Source organism: Vanessa tameamea, chromosome 29 (genome assembly GCF_037043105.1).
Source record: "Vanessa tameamea isolate UH-Manoa-2023 chromosome 29, ilVanTame1 primary haplotype, whole genome shotgun sequence".
Lineage (NCBI taxonomy): Eukaryota > Metazoa > Arthropoda > Insecta > Lepidoptera > Nymphalidae > Vanessa > Vanessa tameamea.
Window position 1 is genome coordinate 4,593,660 of NC_087337.1, and position 23,723 is coordinate 4,617,382.

The 23,723-nt window shown below is 36.1% G+C and overlaps 2 protein-coding genes across 2 annotated transcripts in view; one reads left to right on the top strand and one right to left on the bottom strand.

Moving 5' to 3' along the window:
• Nucleotides 1-10,045, bottom strand: part of LOC113393707 (pantothenate kinase 3) — a 42,748-nt gene extending 32,703 nt beyond the window's left edge. Inside the window, exons 1-2 of the mRNA XM_026630732.2 lie at nt 9,896-10,045; nt 4,817-4,903 (exon numbers count right to left, since the gene is read on the bottom strand). The gene's annotated coding sequence lies outside the window, so the exon portion shown is untranslated. The remainder of the gene's footprint in view (nt 1-4,816; nt 4,904-9,895) is intronic.
• Nucleotides 10,046-10,681: 636 nt separating this feature from the next.
• Nucleotides 10,682-23,675, top strand: LOC113402651 (charged multivesicular body protein 7). Its single transcript, XM_064219859.1, has 11 exons — nt 10,682-11,215; nt 12,377-12,596; nt 12,942-13,113; nt 14,946-15,112; nt 16,274-16,410; nt 18,095-18,182; nt 18,798-18,960; nt 19,746-19,910; nt 22,453-22,659; nt 23,067-23,205; nt 23,307-23,675. Exons 1-11 carry the CDS (start codon nt 10,944-10,946, stop codon nt 23,446-23,448), a joined length of 1,872 nt encoding a protein of 623 aa, XP_064075929.1. The 5' UTR covers nt 10,682-10,943; the 3' UTR covers nt 23,449-23,675.
• The last annotated feature ends 48 nt before the right edge of the window (nt 23,676-23,723 follow it).

Sequence of the window (23,723 nt, forward strand, 5' to 3'; positions counted from 1 at the left end):
GACAAAAATCGGTCTACGCTATTAATACATAAGATAATAATATATTTTATATACGGAATCTATAATTTAGCCTCCTTGGTCCAGAGACAAAATTATAAGTTTTTAAATCCCTAGGAGCCTGAGATCTAATGTCAACTGAAGGTTTAATGAACTATTCTTGAAGCAGAGCGCATATTCATAATATCCGTTATTTCCCGTCGACAAGCTAAATCGAACCTACGACCCTATCCAATTTAACTCGTCATAAATAATAATTTATCTGCGACAATTTTCCGTATACTATGACCTGGTAATCTTCACATCTGTAAGCGCACCGTAACCTTTATTTTATCTTGCACAGATAACACAATTATTGTATATAATACAAATAATAATAATCAGAGCGTATGTCTGTGGTTTCATGTGACTATTTGTAAGTTAATTAAACTAAATAAGGTATTATTAATTTGTCTTTCTGTGCCTCGTCTTCGTTCAAGATAACATTCCAAGGCATATATATATAAAAGTCAAGTAATCATTTGGTCAAAACTATTTTTTCGACTTTAAGATTTTTTTTATTTTATAATACAAATTTAAAAGAAGTGAAACGGCTTTACAATTTTGGTATAGATAGTTTCGAATATCAACATTTAACCGGGTAACGCAGAGATGGTATTTTATAGGACGGTTTTATGAGTTGAGACTTTCAAATTGTCATCCCTTAAAATTTCGTTTGAATATCATTGTATTCAAGAACGTTGTGACTACAAATATTAATATTTTTGCGTGGTGTCCCTTTTTATGAAATTTGATTGTTTTTTCTAATTTGCTTTTAAATTCCTCAGTATATAAGAATATAATTTAGTTATTAGAATTATATTTCATATTTAAATAGGATAGTTCAATGAAGGACATAGTTCGTTACCTTTAAGGGGTAAAGTTGGGGTTGAGTTTGCGTGCTATATATAGGCAAAGTTTAATAAATTTAGGTTTAGCTAGGTACGTTATATTTTAAAATAACCTGAAAAATTATTGTAACCAAAATTTATCATAAATACGATAACCATAAATATGAATACAATAAATGCGGGAGAATGTGTCTGTTTGTGTGCAGTCACGTCTCAACTACTCAAACGAACGTAACATTTTTTTTCCTTAAACGTTGTCAGGGTTTGAAAAAGACCCGCCACCGGCAAGAACAAAACTGTTCATGTATGAAAAGCGCCGTCAAATCAAATCAAAATCAATTTATTCAAGTAAACTTCACGATGAAGCGTTTTCGAATCGTCGATATTTAAATACTATCACCGTTTCGGAAAGCAGCCTCCAGCGAGAAGAAACGGCAAGAAACTCGCATAGTTGCTCTTTTCAAATAAACAGATTTACAATGCTGTTTTTTTACAATAATCACTGTCCTGTGATGGAACCCGAGCCGAAATCCAGGCGTTTTTTTTCTAAAAAAGTATTCTTTTAATGAATAATAAGATTTTTTTATTAATTTAGTCTTACTAAATTAACAAATTTAATTTTACTTGCCCGAACGTACCGTAGGACCATGTAGGAACGACTCCCATTACCAAAAACTTTTATTGTTAACGTTGGATCATCAACAGATACCAAAAAAAAAAGAAAAAGTAAATCGGTTGACAAACAGAAGAAAAGATACTAATCAGTTTTGTCTTTGAGGTTGAGGTTTGAGATGATTTATTTCCCATTAAGAACAGAGTTCACTTACATAGGAAACTTAAACTAGTAACAACATAATAATAAACATATATATAGTTAATGGTGACCTTATTTATACAAACATTCAAATATAATTATAAAGTTTGACAGTATGTTTTTAATTTAGCCTTAAATTTCAAAAAAGATTTTTCGTTAAATATTTCCCATTTAAATATAAAATAGTCGTTGTTAGAAATATATATTAGAAATATAAATATAAAATAGTCGTTGTTAGAAATATATATTAGAAATATAAATATAAATTAGTCGTTGCAGGTTCGTCGTTAGGTTACACATAACAAAGTATCCTATGATTTTCCTTGGGGCTCAATCATTCTTCATATATGAACTACTGAGTTTCTTGCCGGTTCTTCTCGGTAGAATCTACATTCCGAACCGGCGGTAGCTTTACTTGAAATAGTTTGTTAAATGACGATTCAAAAGTGCTTGTAAAAGCCTAATTGAATAAAGTATATTTTGATTTTGATTGAAAAGAGCGACAGACAGACAGAGTTATTTCCGCATTTACAATATTAGTATAGATATAGACTATAGATTGTGCCAAGTTGACCCAGTGGTTAAAACGCGTGTATCTCCACAATCACTACTGAATTCCCGTGCACTTAAGCTGTTTTTATAAGTAATCACGTGCTCGGTGACGGAAAACATAAAACATATCGAGGAAACCTGCACTCGTCAAACTTCAATGAAATTCTGCCACACGTATACCAACTGTATTGAGCCAGCAGTGTAATTAGTTCCGAAACTTTTCCTCAAATGGAGAGGATATAGCCCAACAGTGGAACGTTAACGGGCTGATACATTTAACGTATATCGGATTGACATTATGTTGTTTTGGGTAGATAGGAAATATGGAAGGGACGTACATATTTAAGTAACAGGAATGAGGCTCCGTATGTCATACGAGGTTTCGCCGGGCATGAGAGACCTGGAAATCATACTTATATTAAACTCTGAACGGATTTGTCCAAATTTGGTACTACTTATTTGAACCCCAATTACCGGTCATGTGACGATACTTATCAATTCGTGAGATATCTATATTTATGACCAGCTGTTGCCCGCGGCTTAGCTCGCGTGGAAATTAGATATATTTACTGATTATCTTAAAATATTACGTATATACCACATCGGCATATATTTCATCCTTTTGGGTTGAATATCCAGATACGCTTAAATACGTATCCACTCGTTTTTAATCAGAATCCCTAATAAAAAAAATTCATATCTCTTACTTAAAAATAGACGAACTTCCATAAAAACTTTCAACCGCTATAACATCCCCTTAAGGGTAGAATTTCCAAAATTCCTTCCTTAGTGGGTGTCTACTCAATAAAATAATCCTTCTCACCAAATTTCATGTTTACGCTCGACGATGATGAATCAGTCAGTCAAGACATGTTATTATATATACAAATATAGATAGATACATAGATAGATAGATTATAGATAATGTCATCCTGACCGATTTTAACCGCGGCGGCCAACACTGAAATAACCTCGTTGATGTATATCAAAACAGTGATTTGACACCATCTTCTGCACGGAACAGCTAGGGACACTATTATATAGGTATTTATAAAACTTTACCTATAGCACACAAACCGTCACAAGCCAATTTAACCCTCGAGGGATGAATTAAAAAAAAAGTAGTCTTCCCCGGGACGACAACGAAATTCTGCCACATGTGTTTTCCACCAACCCGCATTGGAGCAGCGAGGTGGAATATGCTCCATACCTTCTCCTCAAAGGGAGAGGAGGCCTTAGCCCAGCAGTGGGAAATTTACAGGCTGTTTATGTATGTATGTTCCCCGGGACTACTCTATCAGTTATAGAGATCACCACACCACACCATCATCGTCGTCCTCCTGCCCGTATCCCAATTTTATTTGGATATACCGGTACGACTTCGATATGAATGAATTATACCGATACGACTCCATAACCAGACTGTATTGAAATGTAATATTATCTAAGTAGCCACATTTATTAAAAGGAGTAAAGCCTGTTGACATCCCACAGCTGGGTAATTACCTCCTCTCCCTTTTGAGAAGATTTGAGCTTTATCACAACGCTGCTACATTGTGAATTGGATACACGTGGCTGATTCTCATTCATCTGCTGGTTTCCTCATGATGTTTTCCTTCACCACCAAGAACGAGATGAATATACAAATTAAGCACACGCACTCCGGGTTGAAATCAGAACGAATGATTAAGCACATCTTTAAGCCACTGGGCCATTACGCTGGATTCTCAGTATGTATCGTTAAAGTAACAATTAAATGAACGAAAAAGTCACACAAAAGAATCACAGTAAACACGAAACGAAACGTTTATAAAAGAAACCATTCAGGCGACAAAGTCTCAAACGCAACGCTTCGCTCTATAAAAGACCATTTACCAAAAACTCGACTCGCAAATGCTTTTGTGCTAAATGTAAATCTGTATGAGCTAACGTAACCAATATCATTATTTAATCAATTGTTTCATAATTACTATTAAAATGATAATACGGATTGTGTAGCAAGGTGTTATGTCCCTTATGCCTGTAGTTAACGAACTCATCTGTCATAACGTAACACAACAGTATATCGCTAAGTAAAATCCGTGGAGAGTACGTCTAAACTAAACATCAAGCATAAAAAACGGAAAACGGAGGTCAAGTTCTTGAAATAACACATCATTTGGCGTTTTATGGAAGATTCTGCGAGTGAATCTTTAAGATACACGCGACATTACATCTTCATGATGAAGTTGCTCGTCAAACCGAAAATAAAGTGTCAAGCCGCTCGAAATAGACAACTTTACACCTCACTATATAACTTTTAACAATTCCTTACGTTACCAATGCGCCACCAAACTTGGGAACTAAGACGTTATGTTTATTGCGACTATAGTTCAATCACTACAAATCGGAACACTCCGACGTATTGCTGTTAGGTTGTAGAATATCGGATTAGCGGGATCTAACCTGGAGGGCTTACTCGCCTTTCAGAATTTCATTGAAATTAGACACATGCAGATTTCCTCTAGATGTTTTCCTCAACGTCCTATTAAGATGCAAATCGCGAATTTTAATTCGAACTCACCTAACAGCATATCTGCGTGGTACTGCATCGTCGAGTTGCAGAGAACATATCACGCTTCTGTCGTCACCGACCGACCATACTTGTCAACTGAAAAAAAAAAACAAAACGAACGTTGCTAAATTAATTACAAAAACAGCTTTTAATTTACAAAAAAATCTTGTTCACGCCGTTGATCGTTGAATAGTTCCTTTGTATTCAGCAGGGATAATATGGATATGTAATTACAGATACGGATATTTTAATGGTTTCAGATATGGTTACCGATAGGAAATTATTTCGGATTATCCGATGTTTTGGAATAGTTACGAATAATAGATTATTTAGATATGTAAAAGAGAAAATTACAAGGCAACATTTGTAATTTTATATGTAGATTTTTATTTGGTATTAGACATAATCAAAATACAAAAAACCTTAAAAACAATTAGCTACTCTTTAAGTTTAACACTGCAAAAACAATAAATATTTTTTTTATCGGATTCTTTTATAGTTTCGGATAGATTCTTTGCTATAGAATATAGCTTCTCTACGGTTACGGAGCTCCATAACATCTCTGATCTGGACCCAAAACTGGGTAAAATCATGTCACGCATACTATAAAAATTCGTCATCATAGGGTAAAAGCAAAAGGTTCTAATTCAGCTTGCAAGATTTGATCTAAACTTTTTGGTTTCAGTCCAGCAGTTGGACAATTTCAGGCTGATATAGGTAGGCAGACAGGCAAATGCACCACCTGATGGTAAGTGGTAACTACCGCCCATAGACATTGACGCCGTACAAGTTATTATCCATTCCTTACATCTCAATGTACCTAACTCTTCAAACCGGAATAGAACTTTAGTAAGTATTGCTGTTTAGCGGTAGAATATCTGATGAGCGGGTGGTACCTATCAAGATGCCACAAAGTTATTTGCCAAATATTCATAATCGGATACAAAAATAACACTGATAAGTATTACCTTGAGCTAATAATTCAATCTATGTATTCCTGATTACAGATTTTCAATTGAATGATTATTTCGTGCTAAAGATGACACGTGATAAGACAATATATATATATATATATATATACTAACCCACACACACGTGTACATACCCATACATGGGCAGAATTAATTGTTATACAGACATATACTGGTGACGATGGTATCCTTCTGAACGATTTCGGTTATGGGTGCTAATTTCAAAATAGACTTAAGAACTTCGCAGGATACTAACACACTATGCTCTTATAAACCGGCTCATCTGAGGCCGGTCTAACCATTAGACTAAAGAGGCAGTCAAAAAAGACTCTTCCAAACGATACACTAATGCAGCATGCTCCACGGTAGCATGCGAAAGCAATCCAAAAAGCAAGAGGATACCACTGGTTTTTTAGTGGGTATTCCGGTGTGCTAGTAGCCCTGGACACCGGCGAGTCCCACATCCCCCCACTTCACGTGGGGCAACCGCTTAAAGCGTTTTCCAAGCGAAAAAAAGGATTTAGATAGATTGCCCCTTAAAGAGCCAAGAGGAATGTGCTGCAGACGCGTTATATAGGCACGATCCAGCAGTCATAGCCTCGATTTCTTGCCGAAGACATCACAATGGCTTTAATGGCTAAGAATACTTAACTCATTTTACGCGAAACTAACGTCTTCAAATTTAAATTTTTAACTGTTCCATTCAAGTCAATTGCATTTATCTTAGAGTCTTCGTCACGTGTTGTGTTGTCAGTTTTTGAACGCGAAGATAAAAGACGACTAAATAATCTCATCAACAACATCATGAGCTCTTTGCTTACTTGCTACCATCTTAAATTTGTCGTCTATTCATCATCCACACTCCAATTACGCTAGCATTAAACAATTACTCTATGTAGTGGTATGTCCGGTTTGAAATGTGACCCAGTGCAATTACTGACACAAGTAGAACATTTTAGATCATGCGTTGCGTCGTGTAAGATATGGTTTATACTTTGGCTATCTTAATATTGGAGGGGAAGAATTTAAAAGTGGGAATCGTACATATTAATAGCGTAAGCCGATTTTTGTCCCAGTGACTATGGGACGATAGCTGCACGTAAAAAATCGGTTATGGTCTCGTTTTGAGGAGCTTCAGCCGTAGATGTGCAGAAAAAAAAAGAGGATTCTTGATTGCAATTTATTAAATTGTTACAATTTAACAAAGAATCAATTTAAGAGAGCGGAAAATAGTTACTGGCCGGTTAGAGAGCACTACGGGTGTATAAAAAAAAAAAGGAAAACGTAAACAAAAATAAAGTAAGTTGTTTTCGACAAACTTCGATTCTAACTGAACTAGTGTAGACGACATTAAAAAAGGTTTCATAATTTTGGCGCCGTATTTAGTATATCTAGCTAGCAGTTTACAGTGAAATTAAATCAAAATAAAACCTGTCATAGGTTTCAAAATTAATAAAAACTCTTTTGAATAAACGCGAAGTTTCGCGGGAGAACTACTAGTATAAATTAATATTAAAAAATAATAATACTGAAAGTAACACACCATAATACTGGGTGGGCGAACGACGGAGTGACGACAAAAATGTTAAGAGTTAATTATGGAAACAATTATGTTTAACCATCAATAAGTTATCCAGCCCCTTTTTATGGCTAAAACTAAAAGGGTTGTCTCGGATCGGACAGGTTCCGCTTGTGGCTTGACGGAGCTCTCCTCAGGGGCCGCAGGTGATTTCGCTGGTGTCTCTATTTTCCATTGCCTCACTCACATTTCAAATCGGAACACAACACTACTAAGTATGCTGTTTGGCGGTACAATATTTGATGAGTGGGTGGTATCTACCCAGACGGGCTTGCACAAAGCACTTTGATGTGTTTAATTTTTGCAACGATATCGTTTCGATTCGTCTGCCAAACTCCCAGCGCTCGATGTTCGTTTTGCCCAGCAGTGGTACATTTACATAGTGTTACTTTACAATTTTAATCTCGTGCTCGGATAAGAAGGAAAACATCGTAGAAGTAACATCGTCTGTGATTTCAAAATAGATTTTCTTAAACTTAAAATATGGCGATTTGCAAGTAACTAGAATATATTTTTGTCTGTCTTTATGTCCGAATAAACACATGAAAACTATATAATAACTAGATGCGAACGTGCTGTCTTTGGATAAGATCCACCTGTTCGATTAAAACGTATGTTCTATCGTCCATTCCAATGGCAGGACGAGGAAAGATAAACAAACTTTAGATTTACATCTTAAATATGATTTGCTAATAGCTCTGCTATGTTATGCTAGTAACAGTTTTTGATTAATATATCTTTATTTATAACACAACCCTATTCCACTTAACTATATAAATCCACATCCTGAAAAATCCATAATTAAGATCATAGACTATTCGAGTTCTCTACCAATGTTATCGCGTCAATTCGACGTCAAATGTTGTTTATTTGGCTTTTGTCCTCTTGTGGTTCGAATAGACTATAACCACTTAAATCCACTTTAATTTTACATTCAAAGCTGATAACAATGCATTCTCACAACTCCATAAAGATAACAACAGATAATTTTAAATCTCAACCAATGGTGTCATGTCAAATCAAGGTCAAAATTATTTATCTTACTCTTCCTTCCATTGGAATGTACTTTACATATTTAAATTACCTTAACATCAGATGTTCGGTAAGTTTTAAAAATAAAACTATTCTCCTCTAATCTCTTCAAACACATTGTTGATAATTCAAAGCATATTGTAATGAAGTCTGTTAAAAATGATTCAAAACTCATCTTCGTCGCACTTACAATCTTATCTGAAGGTCTTTGTCAATATTATAATTTTATTTAAACTGTATTTATGATACAATAAGATATATTGTATTATTATTAGAGTTCCTCATTTGTTTCCTCGAGTTCACGGGTTCAAGCCCGGGTCGATCCATTAAAAAGTTAAATTTGCTTATCGAGAAATTTTCAGTAGTATCACCGTCACTGAGAAGGGTAAGTGAGCTAGTGTAACGAGAGGGATGAGTCCCGTATTAAGAACTACAGTGTTCTTGCGATATCTATTCGCCCCTAAAAACATTTTAGAGAGTTCTTCTGGGGCTCTTCACCAATGGTTCAAGACTTGACCACCGTCGACAAAGCGACCATTTATGCGGTCCCTGGGTTTATTGCTTCACTGTATTGAGACCAGCCAGCACAAGGGACATAAAAACTTTGTTTTGAAGGTGATGGTTAGTATCCTAATATGATGACGGCTTACCTTCGAAAAGCACATTCGGACACAAATTTATTTAAGAATGATATACATCGCAGATTAAAGAGTTTAAAGGCATATCATTATAGTGATCAGTCTATATATTTTTAACAAAAGAATTTTTGTCCATTTGTCTGTTTATATGGCTTCAGGGTTATTATCGAAATTTTAACAAGATAGAAAGAGGGGATTGTTCTCACTTGCCAGTTATTATTAGCAGGAATATTTATGTTTACTATTATGTATTTAAAAAAAAAACATATTTGTATCAGAATCATAGATTACACAGTTGAAATTAGTAATATTATTTTACTTACTTTTCACAAATACACAATTTAAAATTAACTTTTTATCACATAACTGTTGAATAATTATAAATTCATACTTAATTTCAAATCACTAACCATTCAAATGAATAAAAACACCAATAACATTATCAAGAAATGTCATCTTTCTTATCAGAGTACTTGAATAACAACATCTTTGATAGAACACTTCATAATCAACCTAGGCTCGAGTTATTTGCACAAAAAGTACACTCACAAAACCGGTTCTGTTAGGCAGACAAAAATGATTTTATAAGCCGCTACATTTCGTTTCGCGCGAGTCAATACGCGTCAATCTTACTTTTGTATTTTACGCTTGAAATGACTAAAAATCTAATGTATTTAAAAAAACTTAATATATTATAATGTCACTTCGTCATGTGACATTATATATAATAACCAGTCGGTTCTGAACAAATGGTTTGGAAAAGTGGGCCGTTGTTACAAGTCGCAACCTACTAAAATATTGCATAAATTTAAGCAACTTTAACAACTTAGATGTAGTTTAATAATATAAGATAAAGATATTAACTTACCAATGATAATCTTAGAGATGGATTTTTACACGAAATTATAAATAATCACTGTAATAATAAGGAAGAAAATAAGAAAATTCTCACTACAACGTGACGTCCGAAATCTTAACGAAAACGAACGGTTCTACCATAGATTTTTTTTTTCTGTTCAATGTCATTTGACAGTTCGTTCGTTAATTATTTGTTGTCCTATTTTTCGATACCACCAAAATATTTATATTGAAATAATATGTAATCTGTGCCCTCTCGACCGAAATAAAAGCCATATAAAAAAAAAATTTATGTTATTTTAATTTAACATTCGATCATAAATATAGGTATATAGTGTACGAATATATTGTACATAATATATTATACAATTACACATCCAATGTATAAGAATTTTGCTGTAGAATTATGTTGTTAGTTTTTTTATGGAAATACTTCCGTATCTTAAAAAAATCTATAAAAGAAATAATATCTTATTCAGACAAATATATTTAACTATATTCATGTACTATATTTTATACCTAAAAATGAAACTATTTTAGTCATTGAGATATAAAACATATTGAAAGATTTTATACTTATTTTACGATTACTAATTAATGTTGCGAGCAAAATAAATACTAAATATTTACAAATTTGTTTCCATCAAATAGTAATAAAGTGAATATTGTGCTAAATAGTAACATGAGTAAAAATATTCTTTGTATTATCATACTAGCATATTTTTATGATATTAATCATATTAAATTATAAACTCCTCATAAAACGTGAAACGTAACCTTTTTCTAATAATTATGTAATTAAAATGGTCGATAAACAATATAAACAAACATTATGCAACTTCTGTAAGAGTTCTGATCAAAGACAAATGGCTTTATTTAAGAATATTTTTTCTTGATAACATACCATAAATTATTTAATATTTTATCTTTGATTTTGATGTAATCGAAACGTCAAATTAGTCAAAAATATTTTCAACCGTGTGCTTTTTGCGAATGCGGAAATATCTTTAATAACATTGCAAAAAAGGATTAGTAAACAAACTTTACGAAATTGTAAAATGGGTCTCGCGGAGTGTGGTATTCCTGAAGACAAATTACCTCAGTGCTGGTCTGATGATACTCGAATGAACGCTCTGTTTGCGCCTTTTCGTTTAAAATCAGCGAACCCAGAGTCATGGGAGATGAAAATGAAATTTTGGTCTGATATGGTGAGACAATGGTGCAGGTTTAAAGTGGATCCTATAGTGTCAGGGGCAGATGTGAAGTTCGCTTTCCAACGCAGGGGGCGAACTGCTGCATGCATCGAAATTGTTATTGAAGAAATGTTTCGGTGAGTATAACCTTTTGGAACAAAAGATTTTTTCAGGCCATTGTTGACAAACAACAAAAAAAACTTACATATTTAGTATCTATGCGTCTTTGTAAGAAAGAATAAAAAAAAACCACGGAATTATATTTCATTTCGAATTATTCCCAAAACAAACCACAAATTTGAAACACAAAATATTGTTTTAAATCTATATGATTAAAATGTCTTGACAATGAAACATGTAAATTATTTATATTTTGCATTTAGTTAAATGAAACCAAAAATTATAGTTTAATAATTTTCATAATTATACACAGATATTGTAATAGCAAACATAAATATATCTATGCAAAACTCACACAAAAATAACCATGTTTAATATTTACCCACTTAGTGGCAGGGCTTTGTGCAAGCACGTCTAGGTATGTACAACCAACTCACCACATATTTGACCCCTAAAATGAGAATAATTAGTGTTTTTGTTCTCTGGTTTGTACGGTCAGTGAATAAGTGTAACTACAGGCACATGGGATAACATATAAGGCTTATTGCATATTGGCATATTGGCATTGGCACAATGGCATATTGCTGATGTAAGGAATGGTTAATATTTCTTATGGCACCAATCTTCATGGGATGTAAGTAATAACACATGTACTAGAATGTTGCGACTAACGCATCGGTCGCAGACTTGCGCTCGGCAGCCAATAGGCGAGTGTGACGTCGTGTCTGCAGTGATGGGGGCCCGGGTATATAAGGCCCCGACAGGCCACACTCGCTCTCTTCTCCTACATTTTCAACGTTTAAAATTGTAATAGTAATACGTGGTCTTGCTCCTAAATTAAAATATATTAACCAGTCTATGGACTTTTATTATGTCCCAACATAGAATGATTATTAACAAATATCATCTAAGGTCCTGTGTCAAGCCGAGAAGCCAGTTTATTTATTTACGATATAGAGGAATATTTGTATTATTTATGTTAATTGTATATTAACACTTAGCATATTTTTTTCGTTTAATAAAGTATTTATTTCTATAATCATAAACTGTTTATATATGTATATTTATTTTTATTTCCTCTTATATTTTTTAAATCTATCTGTAATTTTATAATCTTAGTGTGACAAACGTATAATTGTTAAACTTAATTTTATTAAATAAAACATATGAAATTACAGATCCGGCGAACTGTCACCGATATCAAAGTACCAGCAGATTCTACACAATGGTCCTGAGGGTTGGGTCCGGTGGGGCGCTCGCCTCGCTTTCAAACCAGCAGCATTTGCGCTTACTGCGGTAACATCATTTCTACCAGCAAGAGAAGCTATAGATGCTAATGGTCTCCCGAAAGCTAGCATAGATTCAACCCAACGATTCATCTTGGAGAGTGCTGTTAAGGTAATATTTTTATAATGGGTCTAATATTAAGTCCATAGGACTCTTATTAACAAACACTTTCAAATTGTCATTTTACTAGATTATATAAAACTAGTTGTCGCTCGCGTTTTCGCTCGCGTTTTACGGGTTGGTTGTCGTGTGTTAGGCATGAAAAGAAGCCTATGTCCTTCCTTGGAGTTCAAGTTTGCTTCGTACCACATTTCATCAAACTTGGTTCATTGGTTTGGTAGTGAAAGAGTGACTGACAGACAGACAGACAGAGTTAGTTTCACATTTATAATATTAGTATAGATTGACCAATGGTGGTCAATGTAATTCATTAATAGAAATATTGTATTTTTCCAGGAGCAAGCTATGGATCTCTTAAACAATTTTCCCGTTGGCTTAGAACGTATTGGAACGATTGAAGAATTGATGAGGGCATGCGGTCACTCTAACAGAGAAGTGTTTGAAATCCTTCTCGGGTTTCTGGTGTCTCAGGGTATGGCTGTGAAAAGTGGGGATGTTGTGAAACTAGGTGAGGTTTGAATTTATCTACATATATTGGGGTATTTTTTTGATTTAACATCAATAAGGTATTTTCGGTAGTGAAAAGTAAATTATGAAATTTGATAAAAATTAAAATATATGTAGAATTATACTTAAATATTTTGATATTGAGTCATGCAAGCGCATCATTCATTTATTATATCGAAATTAAAAGTCGTAATTTTTAGTCTGTGTATCACGTGACCTAAAACACGAGCCGCCATGGTGTGACGTCAGATAGGCAAAAACTGTCATTTCAATATCATCTGGCACTTTGATAAACAACTTTTCTGGAGTTTCAATGCTAGTATTTGCACATTACATTCCAAAGAAAGCGATTGTAATTCATTATTTTCCCAAAAAATACCAAATATTTATAGCTGTTATCGTTGAATGAGTCCCTACACACATAAGGTCGTACATACACGACTGTTACTTTTAACATTATGACGTCATCAAAATGGCTGACAGCGTATTTGCGGGAATAAAAATGGTTTAAAATTTATTTAAATTTTATGGCAAGAAAGCGTGCTTAATTTGCCGAAATATATTTTTCGTGGCTTTTTATTAGGAAAATCATCATTTTGAAGTACTTTTTCAGACATAGTAGGATACCCTATTATTGATGTTATCAATTTCAGCCACGGCGCCTTCCTTAGGGACGCATTAACACAAGTGTATGCAAAGCCACAAGTGCTCTCTCCAATCCCTCACTCTCATAATCCAATGGAGTTACACCACACGCAGAGCCGTCTCAAGCTATGCTGGGGCCCTGGGCACCCTAGAATTTGGGGCCCTTTTGGTAGATATTTACTACCATGTACAAATAATTTGCTTATGGCCTTAAGTATAGTTTCAAATAAACGGTGCGGTAATTTTCGTAAATTCGTAGGATTCTGATTGGTTGTACAATCTTAGGGCTATAGTATAGTTATTTATATGCTGAAGGGCACGTCTATACCTTTATACTTTTAATATCGACTATAGTCACTAGCCTTTTGATAAATATAAGTTATTTCTTACAAATATGACAATTTCGAATATATAATGTATAGCAGTCAACGTGAGCATACCTGTGAAACAAATTGTTGGTTCTTCGGGGCCCTCTAAGGATGGGGGCCCTGGGCACGTGCCCCGTATGGTAACTTTTTTTTTTTTTTTTATAATTATGTTTTATCAAGTAACATAAAGACTCATTTTGTTAGTAACAATAAAAACTTATTTCCTAGGTTAGTATAATTATTTTCCTATGCCACTTGAAATGGCACAGCAATGGTTGACATACACACAATCCAGTCTATTGGAGATCATACCTAAGATGCTGTTGGTGCTACCCCGTAGTCTTTGTACTAAAGAGCCGCATCTTATACGCACAGTAGCAAAGAAACAGTTAACTTGCGCCGTTGCGAACATACCCGACGCACTACAGAAACGAGGGGGCCCCAGCAGCGCCCTAGGTGCGTCATTGTATTGAACCCGAAGAGCGCTGTAAGATATTTTTGGTAAGGACGGTAGTGCACACGACCTGAGAGAGTTCTGATGCAGGATTAAGGATCAACGTCCAGACTTTGACTTGAACTGAGAGTTTCTCGATGGATAACCTAATTATTTAATAATTATAATCAAATCAAATACTGTATAAACCTGGTCTGGTACTGATTGACTGATCACCATGAAATATGACACAATATGTTCATGGAGAAAGTTTTTATGGTATACAAAGCTATGGTTATGCAGCTCTTCTGTTTCTATGCCGTCCACGTTCAACCGATTGCCATGACCGTTGTATATGCAGGCAGGATGTCTGCTGTTTTCTTCTAGCGGAGGCCAATAAGAAGGTGTCTCCCGTGACGGAGATGGATGCGGCCGTGGTGAAGCTGATGTCGGCTGAGACGCGCCTGCAGGCCGACGCGACGCGACTGTCGCGCGACGTGTCCGCCGCGGAGAGCGAGGCTCGGGCAGCTGTGAAGCTCGGCAACAAATTAGCCGTGAGTAAATTGTATTTTTTTTTTTTTAATGTCGAGTTAGTATATTTACATAAAGCCGAGATGGCCCAGTGGTTAGAACGCGTGTATCTTAACCGATGATTTCGGGTTCAAACCCAGGCAGGCACCACTGAATTTTCATGTGCTTAATTTGTGTTTATAATTCATCTCGTGCTCGGCGGTGAAGGAAAACATCGTGAGGAAACCTGCATGTGTCTAATTTCAACGAAATTCTGCCACATGTGTATTCCACCAACCCGCATTGGAGCAGCGTGGTGGAATATGCTCCATACCTTCTCCTCAACGGGAGAGGAGGCCTTAGCCCAGCAGTGGGAAATTTACAGGCTGATTATGTAGTATATTTGTTTTTAATCGACTTCTAAAAAGGAGGAGCTTCTCATTTTGGTCTCAAAGCTTGTTTGGTCATAACTCCGTTCTGTGTAGACGGATTTGTAAAATTATTTTTTTTTGTTGGAAGGAAGTACGGTCCCATTTAAATTTTTTAAAGATTTATGATGAGTTTCATTAGTGAAACTCTTCCGTAAATCTCAGCAAGTAGCTCTGTTATTGCATAGTATATATTGAGATTATTAAAGTTAGTGATTTTGTTAATTTTTTTTTTTATAGAAAACATTATTTTATATTTAATATCAAAATAAATCATAAAAAATTTTATATTAAAATCCTTAATCAATAAATGCATTTTAGACCAGTTACATCCTGAAGGATGATTATGTATTTAATATAATTTACATACAATTAAATTTAGACACTTTTAACTTTGCCGTTTCATAAATTCAAATAATTTGCTAAAATACATCGGTAAAGAAGGCATATTATTCGATACAAGATTATACAGATGATAAAAAAGCGTGGAGTTAATGCTCGTTGACTTCCAGGCAGGATATATTACACACATATATAATTGTATTTAACAAACTGACTGTATTTTTAAATGTTGAAAAAGAGTAACTACTGAGTTTCTTGCCGGTTCTTCTCGGTAGAATCTACATTCCGAACCGGTGGTAGCTTCTCTTAATAGTTTGTTAAGTGACGATTCGAAAGTGCTTGTAAAACCCTGCTTGAATAAAGTATATTTTGATTTTGATTAGAAAAAACCATAAAACAGCTACGTATATTAATTTTTTTAATATTTAATTTCAGGCAAGGAATCATCTCCGTAGGAAATTAAAAGTCCAACAGCGTCTAGAAAGGTGTGAATCAGCATTGGACAATATCAAAGAACTCCTACTACAAGCGAGGAACACAGATATTAATACCACTGTTGTTGACACATATCGGTGAGTATAAACAATTATGTTATGGTTATATATATATACTTTTTCTCATCCATACATTATCTAACATTATGGGCTAAATGTCCAATATGCATTACAATGTTAAAAAAAAAAAGTGTGTGTCTTGGGATGCCCGACAGAAGTGATAACTTAAACTAATCAAGTTGAACTATTTCATATTAAAATTTGAAGCAACACAGACTGGCGTGGTAACGCGTTACGTAACGAAGCGGTTTACCTTCCCATAAGAAGTTATCACTTAAAAAACAACAATTTCAATAAATACTTTAGAAGAGATCATCAATTAAAAAATAACATACAAAATTGATCATTTTTTTTTCTTCCACTTGTGTCTGCAATTAGCCCTAACGCTACAGCAAATCTGTTCTGTGTTGCTGTCACGAGGAAAAGGTTTTGCTCATCTGTTGCTCAGAGCTACTGTCGGTCTTCTAGCTCTAGGATACGTTGACATTTTAGTCATCTTACGTATCAAAGTTTTGATATGTGACATGATTTATGGATATAAATTAATATAAAACGTATAACATAAGCGTTATATGATTAATAAACTAAACATCATATAACTAACTAACTAGTACTTACTTATACTAACTAACTTACTCATTGAAAACTGGGGAAGGTTGCAAGTACTACTTGGTTTAATTGCCTGACAAATGTATGTCCTATCGTCTCAATAATAAGGTGTATTTTCCGTTTGCTATAATTATGTTCTAAGATTAATCTTCACAATGAATTCAATGGTTTACATTAAAATTATTTTATACAAAGATGTTTTTTTTATATTACATTTACATTAGCAGCCTGTTAATTTCCCACTGCTGGGCTAAGGCCTCCTCTCCCTTTGAGGAGAAGGTCTGGAGCATATTCCACCACGCTGCTCCACTCTCTCAATTCAAACTTCAAACTCAAACTCTGCACGTGAAAATTCAGTGGTGCCTGCCTGGGTTGAACCCGAAATCATCGGTTAAGATGGACGCGTTCTAACCACTGGACCATGGCTCATACAAAGATGATACAAAAATTATTGTGAAATTTTTTGGTAGGTTTTTTGTGCAAGCCTATCTGGATGTACCCACTCATCTGATATTCAACTGCAAAACAGTAATACTTACTATTATTGTGTTTGAAAGATAAATAGACTATTCTAACTGCAAGCACAAGGGACATCTTAGTTACCAAATGGTGCTTTAACTATGTAAGGAACGTTCAATATTTCTTACCAAGATTAGGTGACCCGTTCGACCGTCTGCCTAGAAGTGTTACTAACTAGTGAGCCTTACAAGAAGCCTTAAGAGCCGAGATGGCCCAGTGGTTAGAACGCGTGCATCTTAACCGATGATTTCGGGTTCAAACCCAGGCAGGCACCAATGAATTTTCACGTGCTTAATTTGTGTTTATAATTCATCTCGTGCTCGGCGGTGAAGGAAAACATCGTGAGGAAACCTGCATGTGTCTAATTTCAACGAAATTCTGCCACATGTGTATTCCACCAACCCGCATCGGAGCAGCGTGGTGGAATATGCTCCATACCTTCTCCTCAACGGGAGAGGAGGCCTTAGCCCAGCAGTGGGAAATTTACAGGCTGATTATTATGTTATGTTTATGAGCCTTACAATCAGATAGTGATATATATATACATTACATGACACAATACATTTTGTTCCAGAACGAGTGCCCAAGCTATGAAGAAGACAATGAAAGAGGAAGGTATGGACGAGGACGCTGTCCACGACACGATGGATGATCTAAAAGAGGTCAGGTATCGTTCTGACATTATTTAAAACTAGATGAAGACCCGGCGTCGCTCGGGTAGAATATTAGTTAACACTTTCCACAGGTGTGTGTTATGATTGCACCTGAACGAACAACCTTGGTTTTGAACAACTCCGAACTGTGTTATAAACTTTACATAGCATACATACATAACATACATAATCAGCCTGTAAATTTCCCACTGCTGGGCTAAGGCCTCCTCTCCCGTTGAGGAGAAGGTATGGAGCATATTCCACCACGCTGCTCCGATGCGGGTTGGTGGAATACACATGTGGCAGAATTTCGTTGAAATTAGACACGTGCAGGTTTCCTCACGATGTTTTCCTTCACCGCCGAGCACGAGATGAATTATAAACAAATTAAGCACATGTAAATTCAGTGGTGCCCGCCTGGGTTTGAACCCGAAATCATCGGTTACGATGCACGCGTTCTAACCACTGGGCCATCTCGGCCATCTTTACATAGCATTGCACTTAAATTCAACTTTGAAATTTCATACTCGTTCATAAATTAAAAAGTAGAAGGGGATAGTGGGGTTCGGTTGAGGGCACCCTTTCTGCTGGTTTTTGAAAATAGTTGCTTTTTCCTGTTTCCAGGTTATGGAGAGTTACAATGAGGTGGAGAAAGCTCTAAGTGGTAACATAGATGACCTGGACACAGCTGAACTGGAACAAGAGCTGAATGATCTGTTATCCGGATCCGGTAACACTGGCGGTACTCCAGGGAAGGAGGACAGGGATAGAGATGGCAGGAATGTTTGTAAGTTGTATTGTACTGATGATGCCGTTCTTACGACAGCCATGGTGGCTCATGGTGGATATGCAGGACTACTGCTACTAAGTTTCTTGACAGTTCTTGTCGGTAGAATCTACTTTCTGAACCGGTGGTAGCTTTGTATTAAATTCAATTTAACATAATGATTCAAAGTGCTTTTATGAACCCACTTGAATAAAGAGTATTTGGATTTTAATTGTGTCAAGAAACTCAAATAGCAGGTCAAAGTTTGGCAGTAATCTGGTTATATTTGTGTCCCTCGGGCAACACATAGAACCGTTGGTACTGACCATTGGTGCCCGAACTTGCACCAAACGTGTGGGATTTGCTGTTCGCTTGATTGCAAATACAGGCTACAACTTTGTATCTACTGAATATGGATTCATTTGAAATTGGCTTCGTCTTGTCAATTTTTTTTTCTTTTTTTTATGATATAGCTAAATGGATGACTAAATGGGAGACCTGATGGTTAGTGATCACCACCACCCATAGAAACTGCCGCTGTAAGAAATGTTAACCATTCCTTACATCGCCAATGCACCACCAGCCTTGAGAACTAAGATGTTTCCCATCGTCTCTGTAGTTACACTGGATCTCTCTTCAAACCGGAATAAACAATACTGAGTACCAGCAGTACTCATTATTATTGTGTTTGGCGGTAGAATATCTGATGAGTGGGTGGTGCTTACTCAGAAGGCCTTGCATAAATAAATCACCAAAAAAAATAAAAAAGGAACAACTTTAATAAATTATATTCATTTCGCTATCAGCAACGAAGCTGCCGTCCCCGCCTGCGGATAAACTGCCGAGAGGTACCAAGAAGCCGTTAGAGCGAGAGTTCGTCTTCGATGGCGAGGAACAGATGCTGGCCGAGCTGAACAGCCTGGGCCTCGAGGACGCCAGCCCCGGGAAGGTGGCGGTGGCTGTGGCTGAAGGTACATAGCTTTTTTAATAAGTATTCCAATTATGTGCATATAACGTGATAATTTAGAATTACTAACAGTATTTAAAACGGGATATTTACCATGTTTTTTATTTTTATTTGGTGGAGCTCGATATTTCGACATTATCTACGAATGTCTTTTTTTTTTTTTTTTTAAGGCATCGATTGGCGGACGAGCATATGGGCCACCTGATGGTAAGTGGTCACCACGGCCCATAGACAAAGGCGCTGTAAGAAATATTAACCATTCCTTACATCACCTATGCGCCACCAACCTTGGGAACTAAGATGTTATGTCCCTTGTGACTGTGATTACACTGGCTCACTCACCCTTCTAACCGGAACACAACAATACAGAGTACTGTTATTTGGCGGTAGAATATCTGATGAGTGGGTGGTACCTACCCAGACGGGCTTGCACAAAGCCCTACCATCAAGTACCACCTACCACCTACCACCTTGTTCACGAGACTGACGTTTGCGGGTAGACGTTGACGGCATTAGAAGTGTCCATATCGGACTGCCTCCTTTCTCGTACGTTTGTTAAAGGAATAATAATAATAATAAAAATAAACATGTTAATTTAAAATATTATAATTTAGAATTGTCGTTAGATATCACAGTACAGTAAAATCATAGCCAAGTTGAGTTGCTCTGAAGAGATAAATATCTATTACAAACACTGATTTTAACAATTTCACAAAATATAATTTAAAATTAATTAATCACGAATTTCAGCTGAACAGAGTAACAATATTTGAAGCTATTTTTTCACCTGTAATTATAAATTCTATTGTTTAATATGCTGTTAATATCGTTCGAAAACGACAGTCATCTCCATAGAACCGAACAAGTTCACAGATGAAATATACATCTAAGTTATGACGAGGCGAATACAGACTATACAAACTAAATTAAGTGTCACGCGCTTTGTTTACATAAAAAACATAAACATAATCAGCCTGTAAATTTCCCACTGCTGGGCTAAGGCCTCCTCTCCCGTTGAGGAGAAGGTATGGAGCATATTCCACCACGCTGCTCCAATGCGGGTTGGTGGAATACACATGTGGCAGAATTTCGTTGAAATTAGACACATGCAGGTTTCCTCACGATGTTTTCCTTCACCGCCGAGCACGAGATGAATTATAAACATAAATTAAGCACATGAAAACTCAGTGGTGCCTGCCTGGGTTTGAACCCGAAATCATCGGTTAAGATGCACGCGTTCTAACCACTGGGCCGTCTCGGCTCTCATGCTTACATGCTAAATATATATTTTAGTAACAGTTGTGATGCTACGCTTTCTTTTTTCGTATAAAAAAAGCTCATATCCTTCCTTCGGGTTAAAGCTCGCTGTATACCGTATACAGTGCAATACTAAATATACTACAGAATGTCTCAACGTTCACAGTTTTTCAGTCATTAGACAATACAAACCGCTATGTCCCTGCGTTTTAGATCTGTAATATCTTAATATTTATTTAAATGATATGCTGTAAACGGCCATATTGATCCATATTGATTGCACAATGTATTTAAGGTATTTAATTGGTTAAGGATTAATGCTGTATTGCTTAAAATCGCTTCGTAAATAATCCATTATATCTCGTAAAAAGTAAAGTATAGGAAATGATTCTTGTGGGTTGTCCCTAAGAGATAGATATATACTATGGCGGACTTTTTTGAAGACCTTTATAAGGTGTACAATACTGCAGTACATTATTTTGATCTATCTCGTAGGGTTCAGCCAGCGTTTGCAATGTCAGCGCAAAACATGTGTTTGTTTACGTCATCACTTCAGAAACCTCTAAAATTATCAGTGTTTCTCTACTATACTGTGCATGTATTATACGTATAAACCTTCCTCTTGAATCAATCTATCTATTAAAGTACCGTAAACAGCCGTGTGATTTTAAAGATATAAGTATATATATGGACTGACAGCGGTTCGACTTTGTTTTATACTGTTGTAATGATGTCATCAAATTCGTCATGAATGCAAAGTTACTGTAGCGTTTATAATATTAGTATATATTTAACAGACGTATAATGTGACCGAGTGGGGGGGGGGAATTAATGGTTCTCTGCTTAAAGTTAAAAATATATTAATCAGAGGTTAACCGACTTAATGTAACTGTACTTAATGAAGTTTCTGGGACAGTGAGCGTCAATAGACGTAACCAGTACTTATTTATTGTGCGAAGCGTACTTTCCCTAATGTGGGTTGCCTCTGGAAGAATCTGGATTTCATGGTTACAATGTTTTCGTTGAACATCAAGCGTGACTTAGTTATGTGAACTAAAATATAGATATTTAGCAGTGGTTAAATAAGCCTTTTTTAGTGGATATTCCGGTCAACTGAGGCGCACTCGGCGTCTCGGGCAAGGCGTACCCTCACATTTCCACGTAAGCGAAACGTGTAACACGCGTATTCCCAGTGTGATAAAAAAAGTGGTTAAATAAGCCGTTCAGGGATAGGAGACGTTGGCCCAGCAGTGGGATTTATGTTTAATTTCCTTTTTTTTATTTGGTAGCCGACCCGGCTCCGAATTCCCCGAAACGGGAGACCAAGAAGGAAAAGCCGTCTCAAGAGTGGTATCCGCCGTCGAAAGAGTGTCTCACGTCCGACGTGTGGCCGAACAACAGTAAGGAGAGCGACTCGGACACCAGCCTGGACATCAACTTGGCGAACTTGGCCAAGGAGTACGTGGAGTTGCGCCAAGACGACAGGATACATCCAGGTGAAAAGTTAACAAATTTGATTATCTGTGCGTCTCTATCTTTCTCTAAAGCCCTCCCTTTATCTTTCTCTCTCGTCCTCCCCTCTCTTCCCCTCCCCCCTCTCTACTTCTTTGCCCGTGTTTTGTGTGTGTGTCTGTCTGATTTTCTAATAATAATCTCTGTATCTTTGTGCGTGTGTCAGTACAACACTTATCATTGTGCACGTAGTGCTAATAGTTAGTAGTAATATTATTCTCTTCGGATCCTTTTAACGTGTATTTCTTTAAGGGGGAGGGGCATCCTCCATTTAATTGCATTTTTTTAGTCACATGGTAGACTGATATCCTTTGATAAACGTCGTAGAGATTGTCCACCATAGTTGAAATTTGGTCAGGAGACTTATATTAATATACACATAATATCCCAGGTCAACCCCTCAACGTGGACTTCACGACACCCCCGCGGCACTACGGCGCTCAGTTCCAGGTGCAGGACCACACCGAGGGGGCGGGTGTGTGGCTCTACAGCAGTAGGGACGAGTTGGCCGCCAGCACTGCGTACAGCAGGTATAATTCCCTCTCACCATCATCACCACCACTTAATGGTAGCTAAAAAGCCATAAAAAATTGTATAGAGACACTTATATATGGATTTTTTTTAATTACAGTTCAGAGAGTCCAGGTAAAACCGGTGGTAACTTCCAAATGGCTCCCGGTGGTGAGAGAAAGAAGCCAGACCCCTGGCCCAAGGACGACAGCGTCGAGGATTTGGAGAGGCGACTCAAAAATTTAAGAGGTTTTAATTTATAGGTTGGTTAGTGAATATAATTTAAATATTAATTTTATTATAATGCCTATCTAGTTTAGTTTTGTTAGAGATGTACGGTTAGCCTCAACGATATGTTTTTTTCGAAGAGGAATGAATATTAATGAAAACCTTAGATTTACGTATTCCACGCGATTTGCTAATAGCTCAGTTCTTGATTAATATATCTTTATTTATAATACAACACTATTACACTTAACTACTTATATCCGCTTTAATGTTTACAAAGTACCGTTAACAATTTCGTCAACGTTTCAAA